General features: G+C 36.1%; 1 protein-coding gene across 3 annotated transcripts in view; it reads left to right on the forward strand.

Annotated features, from left to right (window-relative positions):
• HIPK1 (homeodomain interacting protein kinase 1) overlaps window positions 1–16,218 on the forward strand; it is a 47,547-nt gene that overhangs the window by 18,397 nt on the left and 12,932 nt on the right. For all 3 annotated transcript variants that reach the window (XM_067727331.1, XM_067727332.1, XM_067727330.1), the window contains exons 3-10: window positions 814–937; window positions 7,113–7,232; window positions 8,013–8,099; window positions 8,814–8,998; window positions 9,342–9,504; window positions 10,359–10,584; window positions 14,393–14,514; window positions 15,460–15,594. In XM_067727331.1, coding sequence (XP_067583432.1) covers window positions 814–937; window positions 7,113–7,232; window positions 8,013–8,099; window positions 8,814–8,998; window positions 9,342–9,504; window positions 10,359–10,584; window positions 14,393–14,514; window positions 15,460–15,594 — 1,162 coding nt within the window. The remainder of the gene's footprint in view (window positions 1–813; window positions 938–7,112; window positions 7,233–8,012; window positions 8,100–8,813; window positions 8,999–9,341; window positions 9,505–10,358; window positions 10,585–14,392; window positions 14,515–15,459; window positions 15,595–16,218) is intronic.

A 16,218-nucleotide genomic window follows, 5' to 3' on the forward strand; every position in this document is an offset into this window, starting at 1 on the left:
AGCACAGGGAGATCAGCTCAGTGCTTTGTGACCGCCTAGAGGGGTGGGATAGGGAGGGCGGGAGGGAGATGCAAGAGGGAGGAGATATGGGGATATATGTATATGTATAGCTGATTCACTTTGTTATACAGCAGAAACTAGCACACCATTGTAAAGCAATTATACGCCAATAAAGTTGTTAAAAAAAAAAAAAAGAACCTGAGGCTCAGAAAGATTGCCTACAGCTGTTAAATAATGGAATTAGGATTTGAACCACTGTGTCTCTACAGAAAGCATTTCTGTCATAAAGGGGTATTTATTGATCAGGACATTTAATTGATTTTTCTGTAATTAAAAAGTTTCTAAGAATAAAAAGAATAAGTCCATAATCCCTTATCTGTAATTTCTAAATTCAGAAAGCTTTCAAAGCTAAAAATCTTTTTCTAAGTTTGGTATAAACTTATTTATTGGCAAGACCTGGCTTGAATCAATGTAAGGCTGTTTAAAGTATTTGGCTTAGTGTGATTGCTCATATGTTTTGTTGCAGAAGTATTAATGTGTTTGATTATGGGATGCTTCCCTAAACTCCATTGGGATTATTATAAAGTATGTAGTTTATGCATGGGTAGTACCTTTCTGAAATTCAAAAAGCTCTGAATTTCAAAACACATCTGGGGCCAAGAGTTTGGAATTATGGATTTTATACCAAAGATTGTTTTCATTTTCATTAAATCAATGTACCTTTACCTGATACTAAAACAAGACTTAATCAACATAGTTAGTTTCCCAAAATAATGTGTAATTTTTTTAATTTGCTATTTTTGTTTTTGCTAGAGCCCCTGAAATTATTCTTGGATTACCATTTTGTGAAGCTATTGATATGTGGTCATTGGGCTGTGTGATAGCTGAGCTGTTCCTGGGGTGGCCTCTTTATCCTGGTGCTTCAGAATATGATCAGGTAAGAGTGTTTATTTGGATGGCAATAGAAAGCAAGTAGTTACTGATGAAAGGTTCTAGAGGAATAGAGGTACTAGTGAAGTATTTATTTAGGTTGTAGGGAAAGAATAGTCCAATTAAAAATAATTTTTTAAAGAATAGAATTTTCTCTACCTGCTTCTTAGTCTGAAGTTATATTGCAATTCTAAACTTTAAAAAGGATTTTATTTTATATTACTTTAGGTTGCTACTTTTCCAGGTCTATAATGATTTATTAGAGACTTAACTTGTCAGCCAATATGTCTTGTGAATTAGGATATGAAAGTAGAGTAAGGATGTGAAGTTGGAATTTTAAGAGCAAACTTTGGCTCATTTAGTGCTATTTATTCCTTTTTATACATGACACACACTGAAGTAATTACTGTCTGCATACTGAAACACATTGGACCCTAGAAATTGTGATGTGTATTAGGTCTCTGTAACATAGGATTTAGGAGGGAAATCTTATGAGTTGAAAAGTATTGTAACAAATTATCTATGTTTCAAAACAGACAAGCTTTAGAAGATATGCTACAACTTCCTAAGAAACTGGTCCTAAGGAAAAAAGTTTTGCCATGGAAGTAAATTGTGAATTCTCATTTTTTGTTCTTAAAAAAAAAAATGGTTCTATGGTTATTTTAAACCATTAAAAGAGAAAAGAGCAAAACAGTGTTTTTCCCTATTCAACCTGGAATTTTGACTCCTCAGTCCATTTTACAGTAGATGTAATATTTACCAACTTCCAAAAATTTGACTCTTTGGATTTGTCTCTGAGTGAGACATAAAAAATGAGTTGTTCATATAAGTAACCAGTTACATTGAGCTTTGTAATTTTTCAGTCTTTCATCCACCTTGTGAGACGTGAACCACCTTCCTTATTTTAACAACAACAACAAAGAAGTGTGAGGGAGATTAAATGATGCAAAACCACAGTTACTTGAACCAGTCCATTGATTCTCCTCTTTCGGTTTTAGACTCTTGAGAATCTGATGAAGCTATGGATCTTCTCAGAAAAATATGCTCACAATGTTTTATATACAAAGTTAGGGAATTCGTGGACCCCCTGATTAAGAAAACTTGCTCTGAGCAATTATAGCCTCTAAAGTGCCATTCCTAGACCAAATGTTTTGTGGCATCTCTTTAACCTTAGTAAACAGATTGCATTGTAAATATTCCTAGGAAGTGGAACCAAATAAAATTAGATTTAGGAGCTAAGGTACAATGGGGGGTTACCTTGTAAAGAAATGATATACTAGTTTTGAGAATTTTTGCCTCGTGCACAAATGTGAAAATGGGTTGTAGGAGAAAGTTGTTTTTTTCCCATGCTTAATAATGAATAAATAGGGTGTTGCTGTTGTAGAGCAGGATTGGGAATACTTTATCTTGATGCATCTTTGCTTATACAGAAAGATTCCTGTGGCAGGATCCTTGTTCTTACAGCTGAGTTTTTTTAAAAACAACTTTATTGAGATATAATTCACATACCGTATAATTCAGCCATTTAAAGTGTGCAACTCAGTGGTCTTTAGTATGTTCACAGGGTTGTGAACCATAACCATAATCAGTTTAGAACATTTTCATGACTCTAAAACGAAACCCAGTACTTACTAGCAGTCAGTACCCATTCTTCCCTAACCACCCCACCACCACGCTGGGAGCCAGTAATCTACTTTCTGTCTGTATAGATTTGCCTATTCTAGCATAGCATATTCATCACATACAATATGTGGTCTTTTGTGCTGGGCTTCTTTTACTTAGCATGATGTTTTTCATCCATGCTGTTGCCTGTATCAGAACTTCATTACTTTTTATGGCTGATCAGTGTTTCATTGTGTGTATGTCTATATGTATATGTGTGTGTGTGTGTGTGTGTGTGTGTGTGTGTATATGTGTATATGTATATATGCCACGTTTTTTTATGTGCTCATCTGTTGATGGACACTTGGGGTGTTACCACCTTTTGGCTGTTGTGAATAATGGTGCTATGAATATTGGTGTACCAGGGTTTAAGTCCCTGTTTTCCGTTTCTTTGGGTATAAAGCTAGAAGTAGAATCGCTGAGTGTCTTGCTAATTCTATGAGTATCTGAGAAAGTATATGAATAGATTATAGTTGAAAACTTCCCTAACATGGGAAAGGAAATAGTCAAGCAGGTGCAGGAAGCACAGAGAGTCCCATACAGGATAAATCCAAGGAGAAACACGCCAAGACACATATTAATCAAACTGTCAAAAATTAAACACAAAGAAAAAACATTAAAAGCAGCAAGGGAGGGCTTCCCTGGTGGCACGGTGGTTGAGAGTCCGCCTGCTGATGCAGGGGACATGGATTCGTGCCCCGGTCCGGGAAGATCCCACATGCCGCGGAGTGGCTAGGCCCGTGAGCCATGGCCGCTGAGCCTGCGTGTCCGGAGCCTGTGCTCTGCAACAGGAGAGGCCACAACAGTGAGAGGCCCGTGTGTACCGCAAAAAAAACCCCCAAAAACAAACAAACAAACAAATAAACAATGACAATAATACTTTGTTTGCATAAAGGTGGGGCCTTTGTTGTTGCTTTATTTTAAGCTATGTGAAAAGCAGTATCTGTATGATAGTTCCCATTCTACTTTCACAGTTTAACTCTTTTCATTCTATAATATTAAACATTTTTAATGTTTTAATATTGTAAGTGCATTATTGTAGAGAAATTAGAAAAGATGCAGTAAGCCAAGAGACAAAAATTTCAACCTTTAGTGGTTCTACCCCTCAAAGGTAACCTGTTACGTTTTGTTATATTTTGTATTTATTTATATATTTTAATTTGTTAATTTTCTTTATGTATTTATTGACTACTGTCATAGGTACTCTGGTTACTGGGGATACAGTGCTGAATAAAACATTGTCCTTGCCCTCATGGAGGCTGTAGTTTGGTGGTGGGAAATAGACATTAAGTAAATAATCACACAAATAATAATATAGTACAATTGAGATAAATTCTATGAAGGGAAATGTAGTTTTGCAGTTTGTGTGTGTGTGTGTGTGTGTGTGTGAGAGAGAGAGAGAGAGTGTGTGTGAGAGAGAGAGTGGACATGCGCGCACACGCGTGCACATGCATGTATGGACATGCCTGTATCTCCTGACCATGTATGTCCTAATGCCTCTTGATTATACTCATTTTTTCCTATTGCTATTACCCTCGTCCAGGCTGTCTTCATCACTTACATGGGCTACTAGACAACCTCCCTTTTACCTACTCTGGCCTCCCTCTAGTCTTTTTTCCAGAGTGATTTTTTTTCAGAACACAAATTTGATCATGCCACTCTCCTGCTCTTTAGTGGTTTCCCATGATTTAGAATTAAGGGCTAAATCCTTAATATGGCCTCTGAGCCTCTACCTGGGTTGTTCTCCTCTTCCTCTCTTCCTTTCAAGATTTGATCTTATACCATTTCTTCTTGCTTTTCTTGCACTAGCCCCACTGGCATCATTTCAGCACTGGTTAAGAATGTTTCCTTCTAGCACAGGCCCTCACACATACTGTTCTCTTAGTCTGGAATGCTTCTCCACCACCCATTCATTTTGTTTAGTCAGTCCCTACTCATTTATTAGCTAACGTGTCACTTCTTCAAGGATGTTTTCCTCACCAGTCCCCAGTCTAGGTCAGGTTCCTTTGTTATGTATTTTTATAGAAGCCTGTTTATTTTCTTCAGGATGCCAATTCAGTTTGAATTATGCATTCAGTGTCTGTTTCCCTCACTTGACTGCAAAGTCCATGAGAGCAAGAACCATGTCTATTTTAACAATCACCACTGCCTGGCTTAATAAGTACTTACTGAAAGAATGAATATGTGCTACATATAGTTATGTTTCATATATAAACTTATGGACATAGAGGAATACATATTACTGTGTTTCATCAAATCTAAGACACTGTTGATTGAGAGATGAACTACTTTTCTGTACCTCTAAGAAAGAATGCTTCCAATTAAACCATGATTTATCATGGCTATCAGTTTTAAGACATATCCTCATTTCAGAGATGTTAATGTGAAAAAATGTGCCTCTTAGAATCAGTGAAGTGTAATTTTTTTAAGTGAGGTCATATTTAATTTGTAATCTGCTTTTTCAGTTAGTATATTATGAAATATCTTTCTTTACAATGTCGATAAATATACTTTTACCCTATCATTTAAAATGTCTGCATAGTATTTCATTGTACAGATTTTATCCTGGATTTTAAATTCCCTTTTTGTATGGAAAAGAAGTTCACATTTAAAATGTTCTCATCCACATCAATTTTTTTTTTTTCTATTTTGCCAATGCTGTATTTTGGCTTCCAGTTAGGTACCTCTCACAGATTCAGAGTAATATCCTGCTGTTTTCTAAAATTGTCTTGTGACGGCCGGCCAGATTTGGCCTGTAGGCCATAGTTTTCTGACCTCTGCTTTACACTCTTAAAAAATTGTTGAGGACCCCAAAGAGCCCTGTTTATGTAGCTTATATCTATTAATATATATTGCATTAGAAATTAAAACTGAAATTTTTGGGGAGGAGAGGTGAGAAGTAAGATTTCCTTGCTTAAAAGTTTCTTTCTAATTTCGTCATTAAATATAGCCATTCTTATGTGGAGGGGGGGATGGTTAAAAAAATTATCTCTTGTTTTACTTTCAGTAGGTCAGGAAAGAAGCAGATTGCTTTTTTGGATAGGGAGAATTGTGAAAGCAAACAGAAATGTGAACAATAAAACTGGGAAACTTTTATTTTTATTTTTTAAAATATTTATTTGGTTGTACTGGGTCTTAGCTGCGGGAGGTGGGCTCCTTAGTTGTGGCACGTGGGCTCCTTAGTTGCAGCAGGTGGGCTTCTTAGTTGTGGCACACAGGCTCCTTAGTTGTGGGAGGTGGGCTCCTTAGTTGTGGTATGCAAACTCTGAGTTGTGGCATTCATGTTGGATCTAGTTTCCTGACCAGGGGTCAAACCTGGGCCCCCTGCATTGGGAGCACAGAGTATTATCCACTGTGCCACCAGGGAAGTCCCAAAACTGGGAAACTTTTATAACACAAGAATATACAGGCACATGTCTCATTAGCCATCAGAGCAGTGACATCATCACACATCACCTCTGGAAATCTCTATACCCATGAGAAAGAAATGAAAAAGGCAAATAACTTCTTAGTATTATTATGAAAATAGTTTATATTTCATAGACTCCCTGAAAGGATCTTGGGGACCCCTCAGTGTTTCCCAAACCACACTTTGAGAACTGCTGGTCTAGTTCAAAGTAGGTGTTCAATAAATATTGAATGGGGACTTCCCTAGTGGCACAGTGGTTGAGAATCGCCTGCCAATACAGGGGACACGGGTTCGATCCCTGGTCCGGGAAGGTCCCACATTTCTCTAGGCCACGGAGAAAGTAAGCCCGCGAGCCACAACTACTGAGCCTGCGTGCTACAGCTAGTGAAGCCTGTGCGCCTAGAGCCTGTGCTCCACAACAAGAGAAACGACCGCAATGAGAAGCCCGTGCACCATAGCAAAGAGTAGCCCCTGCTCTCCACAACTAGAGAAAGCCCATGCACAGCAATGAAGACCTAATGCAACTAAAAATAAAAATAAAAATTGAATGAATGAACATAGTACCTGCCTTTTATTGATGTGGGGATAGAGAAACTAAATTGTTTAATTTTATGGTATGAGCAATTTAGAGTGGGGACAATTGACAAGAGCTAGAGTAGCCAAGGAAGGAAGAGGTTTATGGAAATTTTTTCCTAATCTCTTAAATTTGATAATGTATGAACAAACAAACAAAACCTTGGTAATCCATGAAATAGTTTGTTGGAAACTATTCTGTTCTGTCCTAGAAATTTCTTATAGTTTTTTGAACTCTGTATCAGAAATCTACCAAAAAAAAAGGTCACACAGAAAATTTTCAAAACTGAGTTTTCCTTGTAAATAATAGGTATAGTAACAAGGAAGTCACTGAATAAATATTTGGGAATTATCTGTGAGTGGGTTAGCATATATATCTACAGATAAATTTCATTTGTATTGATCAAATAGTTAATTTCTTTGCAGTACCTTTCTTTTTTTTTGACTAGAGCTAATATTTATAATATTTTAGTGTAAAAGTTTTTAATAATTTACCTTTTCACTCCAAATCAATGTTTTGATGGTTTTGACATTTCAGATTCGTTACATTTCACAAACACAAGGCCTGCCAGCTGAATATCTTCTCAGTGCCGGAACAAAAACAACCAGGTTTTTCAACAGAGATCCTAATTTGGGGTACCCACTGTGGAGGCTTAAGGTCTGACTCCCTTGCTATACTATACTATTCATTCCTGTACTCCTTAATTCCAATTTGAATTCAAAGTTTAGTTATTAAATTCTTGAGGTGGAGGGGGGCAAAAGGGGGGACAGTGGGAATTTTCGTTTGCAGGAGCAAATACTTTGAGAAATTATATCATTGTACCCGTATGGCCTTATCCTTAGTTAAAAAAACAAAACATTAAATGCCAGTTCAATTGGCTGAGGTTATTTTATATATTTGAATCAGCAGCTAAGAAGGGGGTATGGAGAGTAGTGCTTATCATTAAGTGATAGGAAGAACTAGAGTAATTTAGTAGTGGCTGTTTTTTAGAGAATTCTCAATAAATATGACAAAACAACACAATTTTATAACTGCCCATATTAAGACCTTACTTATTTTCTTAAAACAAATAGATGTCTGAGTAATTTGATTAACCCAGTGACTCTGTCTCTGAGCCTATTGAATAGTTAGTATTTGAAATATTGTTTCATTTGAAAGTAGCTTTTAGAGAAAAATGGTAATGTCTCTTCTTAACTGACATTCTTCAGAAACTGTGCTACATCATTGCTTGCACATTTATTTTATCATTGTTGAAAGGGTGGCCAGGTATCAAGGTCCCATCTCTCTACCAGAAGATTTTCTTGTTGTAAATTACTTTCACGTTTGTGATCTCTGGTTGGCAAGGTGACAACACTTGTATCTCTGTATTCTGACTTTAATTTAGAATAAGAGGTGAAAACATACAGATGGAATTTTTTAAAAATCTGTATTTTGTAGACACCTGAAGAACATGAATTGGAGACTGGGATCAAATCAAAAGAAGCTCGAAAGTACATTTTTAATTGTTTAGATGATATGGCTCAGGTAAGCATGGAAAGTTTCAGAAAGCCAGACATTTATGTATCTCTTTAATCAGAGATACACTTCCATTGGTTATGTTAAAGATAGATTCAATTTGTTATCGTCTAATACATGTTTTCATTTTTTACATAAATACATTAATATTCTTCCACATATTAAAAGAATGTTTGAATCCTAGCAAAGGATATTTTTAGAATTTACATATTTCTCCTTTGCTTTTGCTTAACTAGTCTTTTGCATGTCAGTATTTTGAAATATTATTTACGAAGGTTCCTTTCTTGTCCATTTTTTCTACTAAATAAATACTTACATAAGAGCTAACATTTATTTAGTGCTTTTGTTCCAAACTCTGTCTAAACACATACTATATCATTTAATCTTTTCAGCAATAGAAACTATATTTAAGTAATAACAATCATTTTTACTTAACTTCTTTGATCTGGATTTTGAATGAAAAGAGCTTATTCAGCTTTATTCTACCAACAAACTGTACCAAATTGAAGATTTTAATTAGACAGTATAAGAAGAGCTTCCATTTGTGAAAAAATTTCCTCAGGTTTTTCTCTTGAGCTATATATATACACACACATACACACACATATACATATTATACATATGAATATTATATATATAAATATGTATACATAGTGCACATGTTAAATGTCAGCATTAAAGGTTGAGTGATGAAGTATAATATTTCTAAATTTTCCTTGTAAGGTGAACATGTCCACAGACTTAGAGGGAACAGATATGTTGGCAGAGAAGGCGGATCGAAGAGAATACATAGATCTGTTAAAAAAAATGCTAACAATTGATGCGGATAAGAGAATTACTCCTCTGAAAACTCTTAACCATCAGTTTGTGACAATGACTCACCTTCTGGATTTTCCACATAGCAATCAGTGAGTATAGTATGGTCTGGGGCATTTTGCCATGATGTGGTTTTCTGTTGAGTTACCATCTTACAGCTAAATGGAAGTATCACAAGAGTAGTGGCTTTGATACTTGCATATTTGGCTTACTGATGCTTTTCCTTCTCATTGAAAAATCATGAAATTAAAAATTAGATGTGTAAAAAAAAATTAGATGTGTATTTTTCCTTTTTATGGTTATAAAAACTCTTGGTTCATTTTCTCTGAAAGTACTCAGGGGTAAAAAACCATTAATCTGTATTTATCTTGAGTTATTTGCTATCTGTTTAAATCTCGGCATTTATTTCATTGAATTTTTAATCTCTTTTTTCAGTGTTAAGTCTTGTTTTCAGAACATGGAGATCTGCAAACGGAGGGTTCACATGTATGATACAGTGAGTCAGATCAAGAGTCCCTTCACCACGCATGTTGCCCCAAATACAAGCACAAATCTAACCATGAGCTTCAGCAACCAACTCAATACAGTGCACAATCAGGTATTCAGTAAATGATTTTGGGAACTCAGACCTAAGTGGGATAAAAACTAGTAAGAGTACAGGGTGAGGTAGAGAAACCCGTCTTTGCTTTGGTGGTCTTGTAGCTTCGTAAGAATTTTCAGACTGATAATACCTACACATCATGTGCTGACAAAAATTAAAAACAAAAGCCTAATCCATGCCCTCATAGTCTTAGCATAGCCAAATAAGTGGAACCTGGCTTCTATACTACTTACTGCTGTTGATTGTACTGACTTCAGCCAAATGACTCTCTTTTTGTTAGATAGCTCTCATTACATGTATCGAAAGGTGTTCCCAATCATTTTTTTCTATGCTGTATATTAGGTCCTCAGAATTTACTCATCTGATAACTGGAAGTTTGTACTCTTTGACCACCTCTCCAGCCATCTCCTACCCTGCCCCACCAACTACTGATCTACTCTTTGTTTCTGTGAATTCCAATAATTAACTTTAAGAGTGGTTTTGCATTTGTTTGCCAGTGATATTTACATTTAAGTTTGTTTCTGAAGATGGAAGTTTCCTAATTTCTTAGCTAGGTCTACTTTCTAAATGGAAGATCATATGAGATTTGGTGGGATCTCACATCCAGTAACTTTTTGCAAAGAAGAAGTAGGGGTTTATTTATATAGCCTCAACCAGAGCAGGACTGTTTTTTTTATTCTTTGTTTTCTTTTTCAGCTTTATAATCTACCTTAAATTTAACAGATAGGAAGAATTTCTTAAGCAGAGAGTTATTTCAAAGACAGTTAACATTACATTTTAAAACTTCATTGTTTTTCTGGATAGAATCTATGTATGTAAAAATGTTTATACCAGTATCTTTTTGTTTTTAGGCCAGTGTTCTAGCTTCCAGTTCTACTGCAGCAGCTGCTACTCTTTCTCTGGCTAATTCAGATGTCTCACTGCTAAACTACCAGTCGGCTTTGTACCCATCATCTGCAGCACCAGTTCCTGGAGTTGCCCAGCAGGGTGTTTCCTTGCAGCCTGGAACCACCCAGATTTGCACTCAGACAGATCCATTCCAACAAACGTTTATAGTATGTCCACCTGCTTTTCAAAGTAAGTGGGGAAACTCCTATATCATATGGTATATATCAGACCTACCTGCTTTAGGCAGATCCTAAGTAAGTATCTAGTTGTTTAGTTTTGATCTTTGACAAGTTTAAACTCAGTCTTTGATTATGAAGATAACTGAAGTAGGTTGATCTTTTTTACATTGGTTATTTGTCTAATTATGATGCTATCTGACACATAGGCATTCAATTAATGTTTCCTTATTTGAACTGCCTGATAACCAGTTTTCTTGCCCATTGAGACCTTGTACTGATGTCCTATATCTAGCATAAACACGTGTCTCTCAATGTGCAGAGTATATACATCTTGAAAAAACTTGTTGGAAATAGAACTACTATATATTGAATCTTATTCCCTGTATCATTCCATTATAAAATAAAATTAGTATTCCAAATAAAAGGTAATTCTATTAAAAAATGTAAAAATCATGTTTAAGAATGTAGAAACCTCTTAAGTTACATTCAGAAGTAAAGATCATTATTGAACTGAAAAATTCTACAAGCTGAGGTATTTGTGTGGGTAAGGCATTAAGATTATCTGCTTCAGCTTATGAATTATATTGTTCCTGCAAACTCCTATCAGTAGAGGAACAGAATAGCTGAAGAAGGGGGCTCTCACCTGATGTGTTGCAATAAGATTTTAATTTTTACATTTCCATCCTTCTTCATTTTCTCGTTGTTCCGTGTTTATTGATCTGGTGAGCTATTTAAAAGGTTAAATAAATTATTTTAAGGATATATTCTGATGACATCTTGACTTTCCCAATAGAAAGTCAATGTCATGCCCTCTGGGAATAAACCAGGATTCAAGCTTCTCATAGCAGTTCACACAGAAGCAGTTAGCATTTTTATCTTTTTACTTCAGCTACTTATTGACTGTGACTCTTATTTGTTTGGTTTCTGACAGAGTCAGAGCAAACAGAAGGAAAAGAGGGGCTAGGGGAGATTGAGAGATTACCGGGAGTACAGGAGAGCTATAGCAATGTAAATCAGGGAGAAACCACAGGGAGAGAGGAGGAGCAGATTCAAAACCTGTAAATGCAAATTTAGCCTAATTTACCCAATTATTTTTTTCGTATGCTTCATAGTAGTAAATTCTATACTTTGGGTTGTCATATGTTGAGTGATTCTTCTACTGAACTTAGCAAATAGCCACCCCTCTCCCCTTCACCTTTCCCAAAGTAAGTTTCATTGGAACAGTTTTCAGATGTGCAACTGAAGTTTTCTGCTTCTTCTCAGATGATATTTAAGAGATGAGGCAGAAGAACTTTTAGTTCCTTTAACAAAACAAAATGTAAGGAGAAGAGGTAGAGGGGAAAAGTGGTTTAACCCCTTTTGGTATAATTAGGGAAGTATAAGCTTTGGAAATTTTTTTCCTATTTAGGAAGTCTAAATAACCTGAGGAGCTAGATAGAGCAAATTTTAAAATTTACAAATGAAAGGGAGTTTTAAAATGAAAGTGATGACAGTAATGAAAACTGATATGTATTAGTTACTACATGCCAGATAATGTTCTAAGTGCTTTTACATGTATGTATTCATACTCACAAACAACCCTGGGAAGTGGATAATGTCATTATGCCCAATTTATAGGTGAGAAAACTGATCGTGATTCCCTCATTTGCCCAGTTTTTATGCCCAGTCAGCGGTAGGGCCATGATTTTGAACCCAGGCAGTGGGCCCATAGCTTATACATCTTGAAGTGTTATACTCTGTACTGCCTTTCAGTGTCTAAACTCAAAGAGCTGTAGGGAGTTGTCAGTTCATTTGCCAACCACAGCCATATGCTGGTTTCTGCCCAGCAGGCCTCTGTACCAGGTTGCCTACTTTTCTTTCACCATCTGCTCTTTCACAAGATGCCTACACTTAGAGGAGAATAGACCCTCATCCATTTGACAGCTTTACTCTTCTTGCCATACTTTCATGTTTTTTTTTAATTTAAAGGGCTATGTTCAACAAAAACAAAAAACAAAACAAATAATAAAAACAAAACTTCAATCCAAGTTCAGGGTTCAGGGAGAACCTTCCCAAAGGGTTGCCTTTTGTTAATTCTTTGTTTCCACTTGGGGTTCCCTGCAAAAGCTAGTTTTAAACTAGCTTGACTGCTGTGGCTTAGCCTAAATTACTATAGCAATCTAATACTTATTTAGAGTCACATTTGGGGTCAGTATATAAATACTACTTTCTATAGTATTCCAGTTGACCAAAATAGATATTTTGCTCAGTGGAAACTATAATTCTGTAATTTTGTCCTCTTTTATTTCATCATCCTGGGACACAAAGATGAGCTTCTATAGTGAACATTTCTTCCTAAATTTTGCCGTAGGAGGCTATTGCAATAATGTTGTCTTGTAGTTAACCATGGAAATATAGACAAGAATCCTTGATGTTACTTAGCTTTCTGATTAGATAGCATTGCCTTAGGAAGAATGGCTGGCAACTTTTTTTTTTTTAATCTGGATACCTGGATTTGTTTCCTTTTCTTTTTATGTAAGTAGCACTTTTAAAAAAGTTATTATTAGAGTGTTGTAATTCTGATTTTACTAGTCTCTTTTACTTTGTACATTTCTGGATTATCTTTTCCCATGTGACAATTAGTTACTAAATTAAATTACTGAAATGCAAAATTGGAAGACTTAACTTGCTGAAAACAACAATATTAGAGTTTATGAGTTATGCTCATTTGATACCTCCATAGTAATATTCAGAGAAATTAGTTGGTGATAGCCTAGAAAGTGTCACTGAAGGAATATTCTAATTAAAATGGCGGTATCCTCACTTAACAAAATGCAAGCATCAGTGAATCAAGAGGCATTATAGAAACTTAAATTCTTTACGTTGAAAGCCTTGATAGGGTAGGTTTAAAAGAAAGTTTTGAAGGTTCTCTTCTCAAGTCTTGGCAAAAGGGAGAACTATCTTGAGCCCTTCTTTTCCCCAGAATGAGATACTCCTGATTGCAGGAAACATTTATTCAACATTTGTGCCCAGAGGATAATGAATAAAATGATAAAGAGACATGGTCACTGTTCTAAAGGCAGCAAAAAGTTCTTAATTTTCCTAGCTTTCCATTAGCCAGAGAAGAGCTTTAGAAAGCTGTCAGTGACGAGAGCAGATTTCTAAAATAAGTACAAAAAAGTGTTTCTGTAAACCACAATGTCTGCTTTTAAAATATTTTTATCCTAGACATAATTCCTTCAGTTCACATACTGGTTAAAGATAAAATATATGACTAAATTGTGAACTAGGTTATATATTTTTGAGCAGTTGGGTAAAAACATCCCCTTAAAATAGTCTAAATAAAAGGGTAACCAAGATAATAAATTACTGAGCTTTTCATAATGTTTCTTATCTAATTAACCAGAAGTTATAAAGTCTTTGCCTTTAATAGATTACACTTTTTAAATGCTTAAGTTTTTTTTTCCCTCTAGGATTAAAAGCTGAACATAACTTACTAAGTGAAGGTTTTTTGTTTGTTTTTGCCTCTGCTGTTAATGGGAGTGGGATGAGTGTTGTGTTTTAAGCTTTGTTGGATAAAAAAAAAAAGTTTTGAATTTCCTGAAGCCAGCCCTCCCTCTGTCAGGCATCTTTCCATTAATCCAACCTGAAGGGAATCAAGTCTCCCTTTTCTTAACTTCTCAGACTTTGGTGAAACGCCTTTGTCTTAAGTGTCTAGAACTAAAACCTGGGTGGTAGATTTTTCAAACCAAAAAGCTAAAAACAAACCCCAAAACCCCCAAACAAGCAGTATCCCCAGACCTAGCAAAGCAATATAACTGTGATGTTACTTTTTACAGCTGGACTACAAGCAACAACAAAGCATTCTGGATTCCCTGTGAGGATGGATAACGCTGTGCCAATTGTACCCCAGGCACCAGCTGCTCAGCCACTACAGATACAGTCGGGAGTTCTTACACAGGTAAAAGACAGAGCAGCTTGGATACTCAATAGTGCTGAAGTTCTCTGAAGCACTGTTGAGAATCAGATATTTTGTCCTAGAAAATGGTATTTGCTTTGACTGTAAGATCTTTCTTGGTCACGATTCAGTGGACTTAAAATGAAACATCTATAATGGAATGACATACTCATTCCTAACACTATTGCAACTCTGCCAGTGACGTCCTTAGACTTGGAGACATAAATATCCAGACTTTGAGAAATTGTCTACTGAGTAAATTTAATTTTGTGGGATGAAGTTAATTTTTTATCTTGATGCTCTTAAAGGTATAGGACACATGTAACAACACTTTGATTCTAAAAGTAAAAGGTTCCCCTTTTGCTCTCTTAGTGTCCCCATTACTCACTCTTTGAGAATTTCATCACAGTTGAGAGGCTGGATTATATCAGGATGCCTCTTCGAGTATTACATTCCTTCATTCCTTGTGTTTAACTAGGCTGTAGAAAGGTTTAAAACTTTATCCCTGCCATGCAAAATGCAGCTAAGATGGTCAAGAAACTCATGAAATATTCATATAAGCAACAAATACTATATTTTTAATTCTGTGTATAAATGTTTGTGGCCCGTGACACATAGCAAATCTGAAATCCAAAACCCTGATTTTGTGAGTAGGAAGAGGAAGAATTCTTAATACATGCCTTTGTTAACTGAGTTTTTTAGAACTGATCCTCTGAATCCAGCCCAAGAAGGATTCCCATACTTTTTTGCTTTAGGCCATTGACATTTGACCTAGTGGTCCAATGCTGTGCGGAGTTGAAGGGGAAAGTTATGTTTGGTACATGCATTTTAAGTGATATGAAACTACTGCTTATTGTTGGTAATAACTTGGGGGGAATGAAAACCCTTCTGAATCCAGATAACCTGCCTCCGTGTTTGTTTCACTCACCTGCCTAATCTACATTTCAGGGAAGCTGTACACCACTAATGGTAGCAACTCTCCACCCTCAAGTAGCCACCATCACACCGCAGTATGCGGTGCCCTTTACTCTGAGCTGCGCAGCCGGCCGGCCGGCGCTGGTTGAACAGACTGCCGCTGTACTGGTAATTCCCCTCACTTGATTGTGTTACTAACGGAGTTTCTTTGGTTTCTTTCTTTTTTTTTTACTTTTTCCTGTTTGTTTTTGTTCTGTTTTCTTCTGGTTTTCTCATTTTTCCAAAAAAATTTTTTTAACTTAGTCTTTGCAGAGGGCATGGAAGCATGTGCCATCTTGTGGCTGTGTTCTTGCTACATCTTTAATGTCTCATTGTTTTCCTCCCCAACATTTGCTGAAGCACTGTTTGACTCTGATGTTCAGTGTGGCTCTGAAAGGGGTCAGACCCCTTGATTCTTCTTTGCCAGCCTAGTGTGATAAAAGCTCTTGGTGTAGCCTCAGAAGAGCTTCAACACTGTTATCTGTTTCTCTGCCCTACCTTTTACCCTCTGAACCTTGAGAATGAAGGAAATGGCCTTTAGTTTGGCTCTGCTACAGGTACCGGATGGCCAAAATTGGAACTCCTTGGCAAGTTAGCTTCCTTCTTTATTGACTGTTTTAAGCTTCTAAAACTTTTGTGTATGTAGAAATGTTTAAGATGCTCTTACTTTATTTCCTTATTAGTTGACATTAACTTTCCGTCTCTGAACACATGAAGATAACTCTTTGCCACTTATGATCAGTGACAGCTAAT

This window comes from Pseudorca crassidens, chromosome 2, assembly GCF_039906515.1.
Source record: "Pseudorca crassidens isolate mPseCra1 chromosome 2, mPseCra1.hap1, whole genome shotgun sequence".
Taxonomy (NCBI): Eukaryota; Metazoa; Chordata; class Mammalia; order Artiodactyla; family Delphinidae; genus Pseudorca; species Pseudorca crassidens.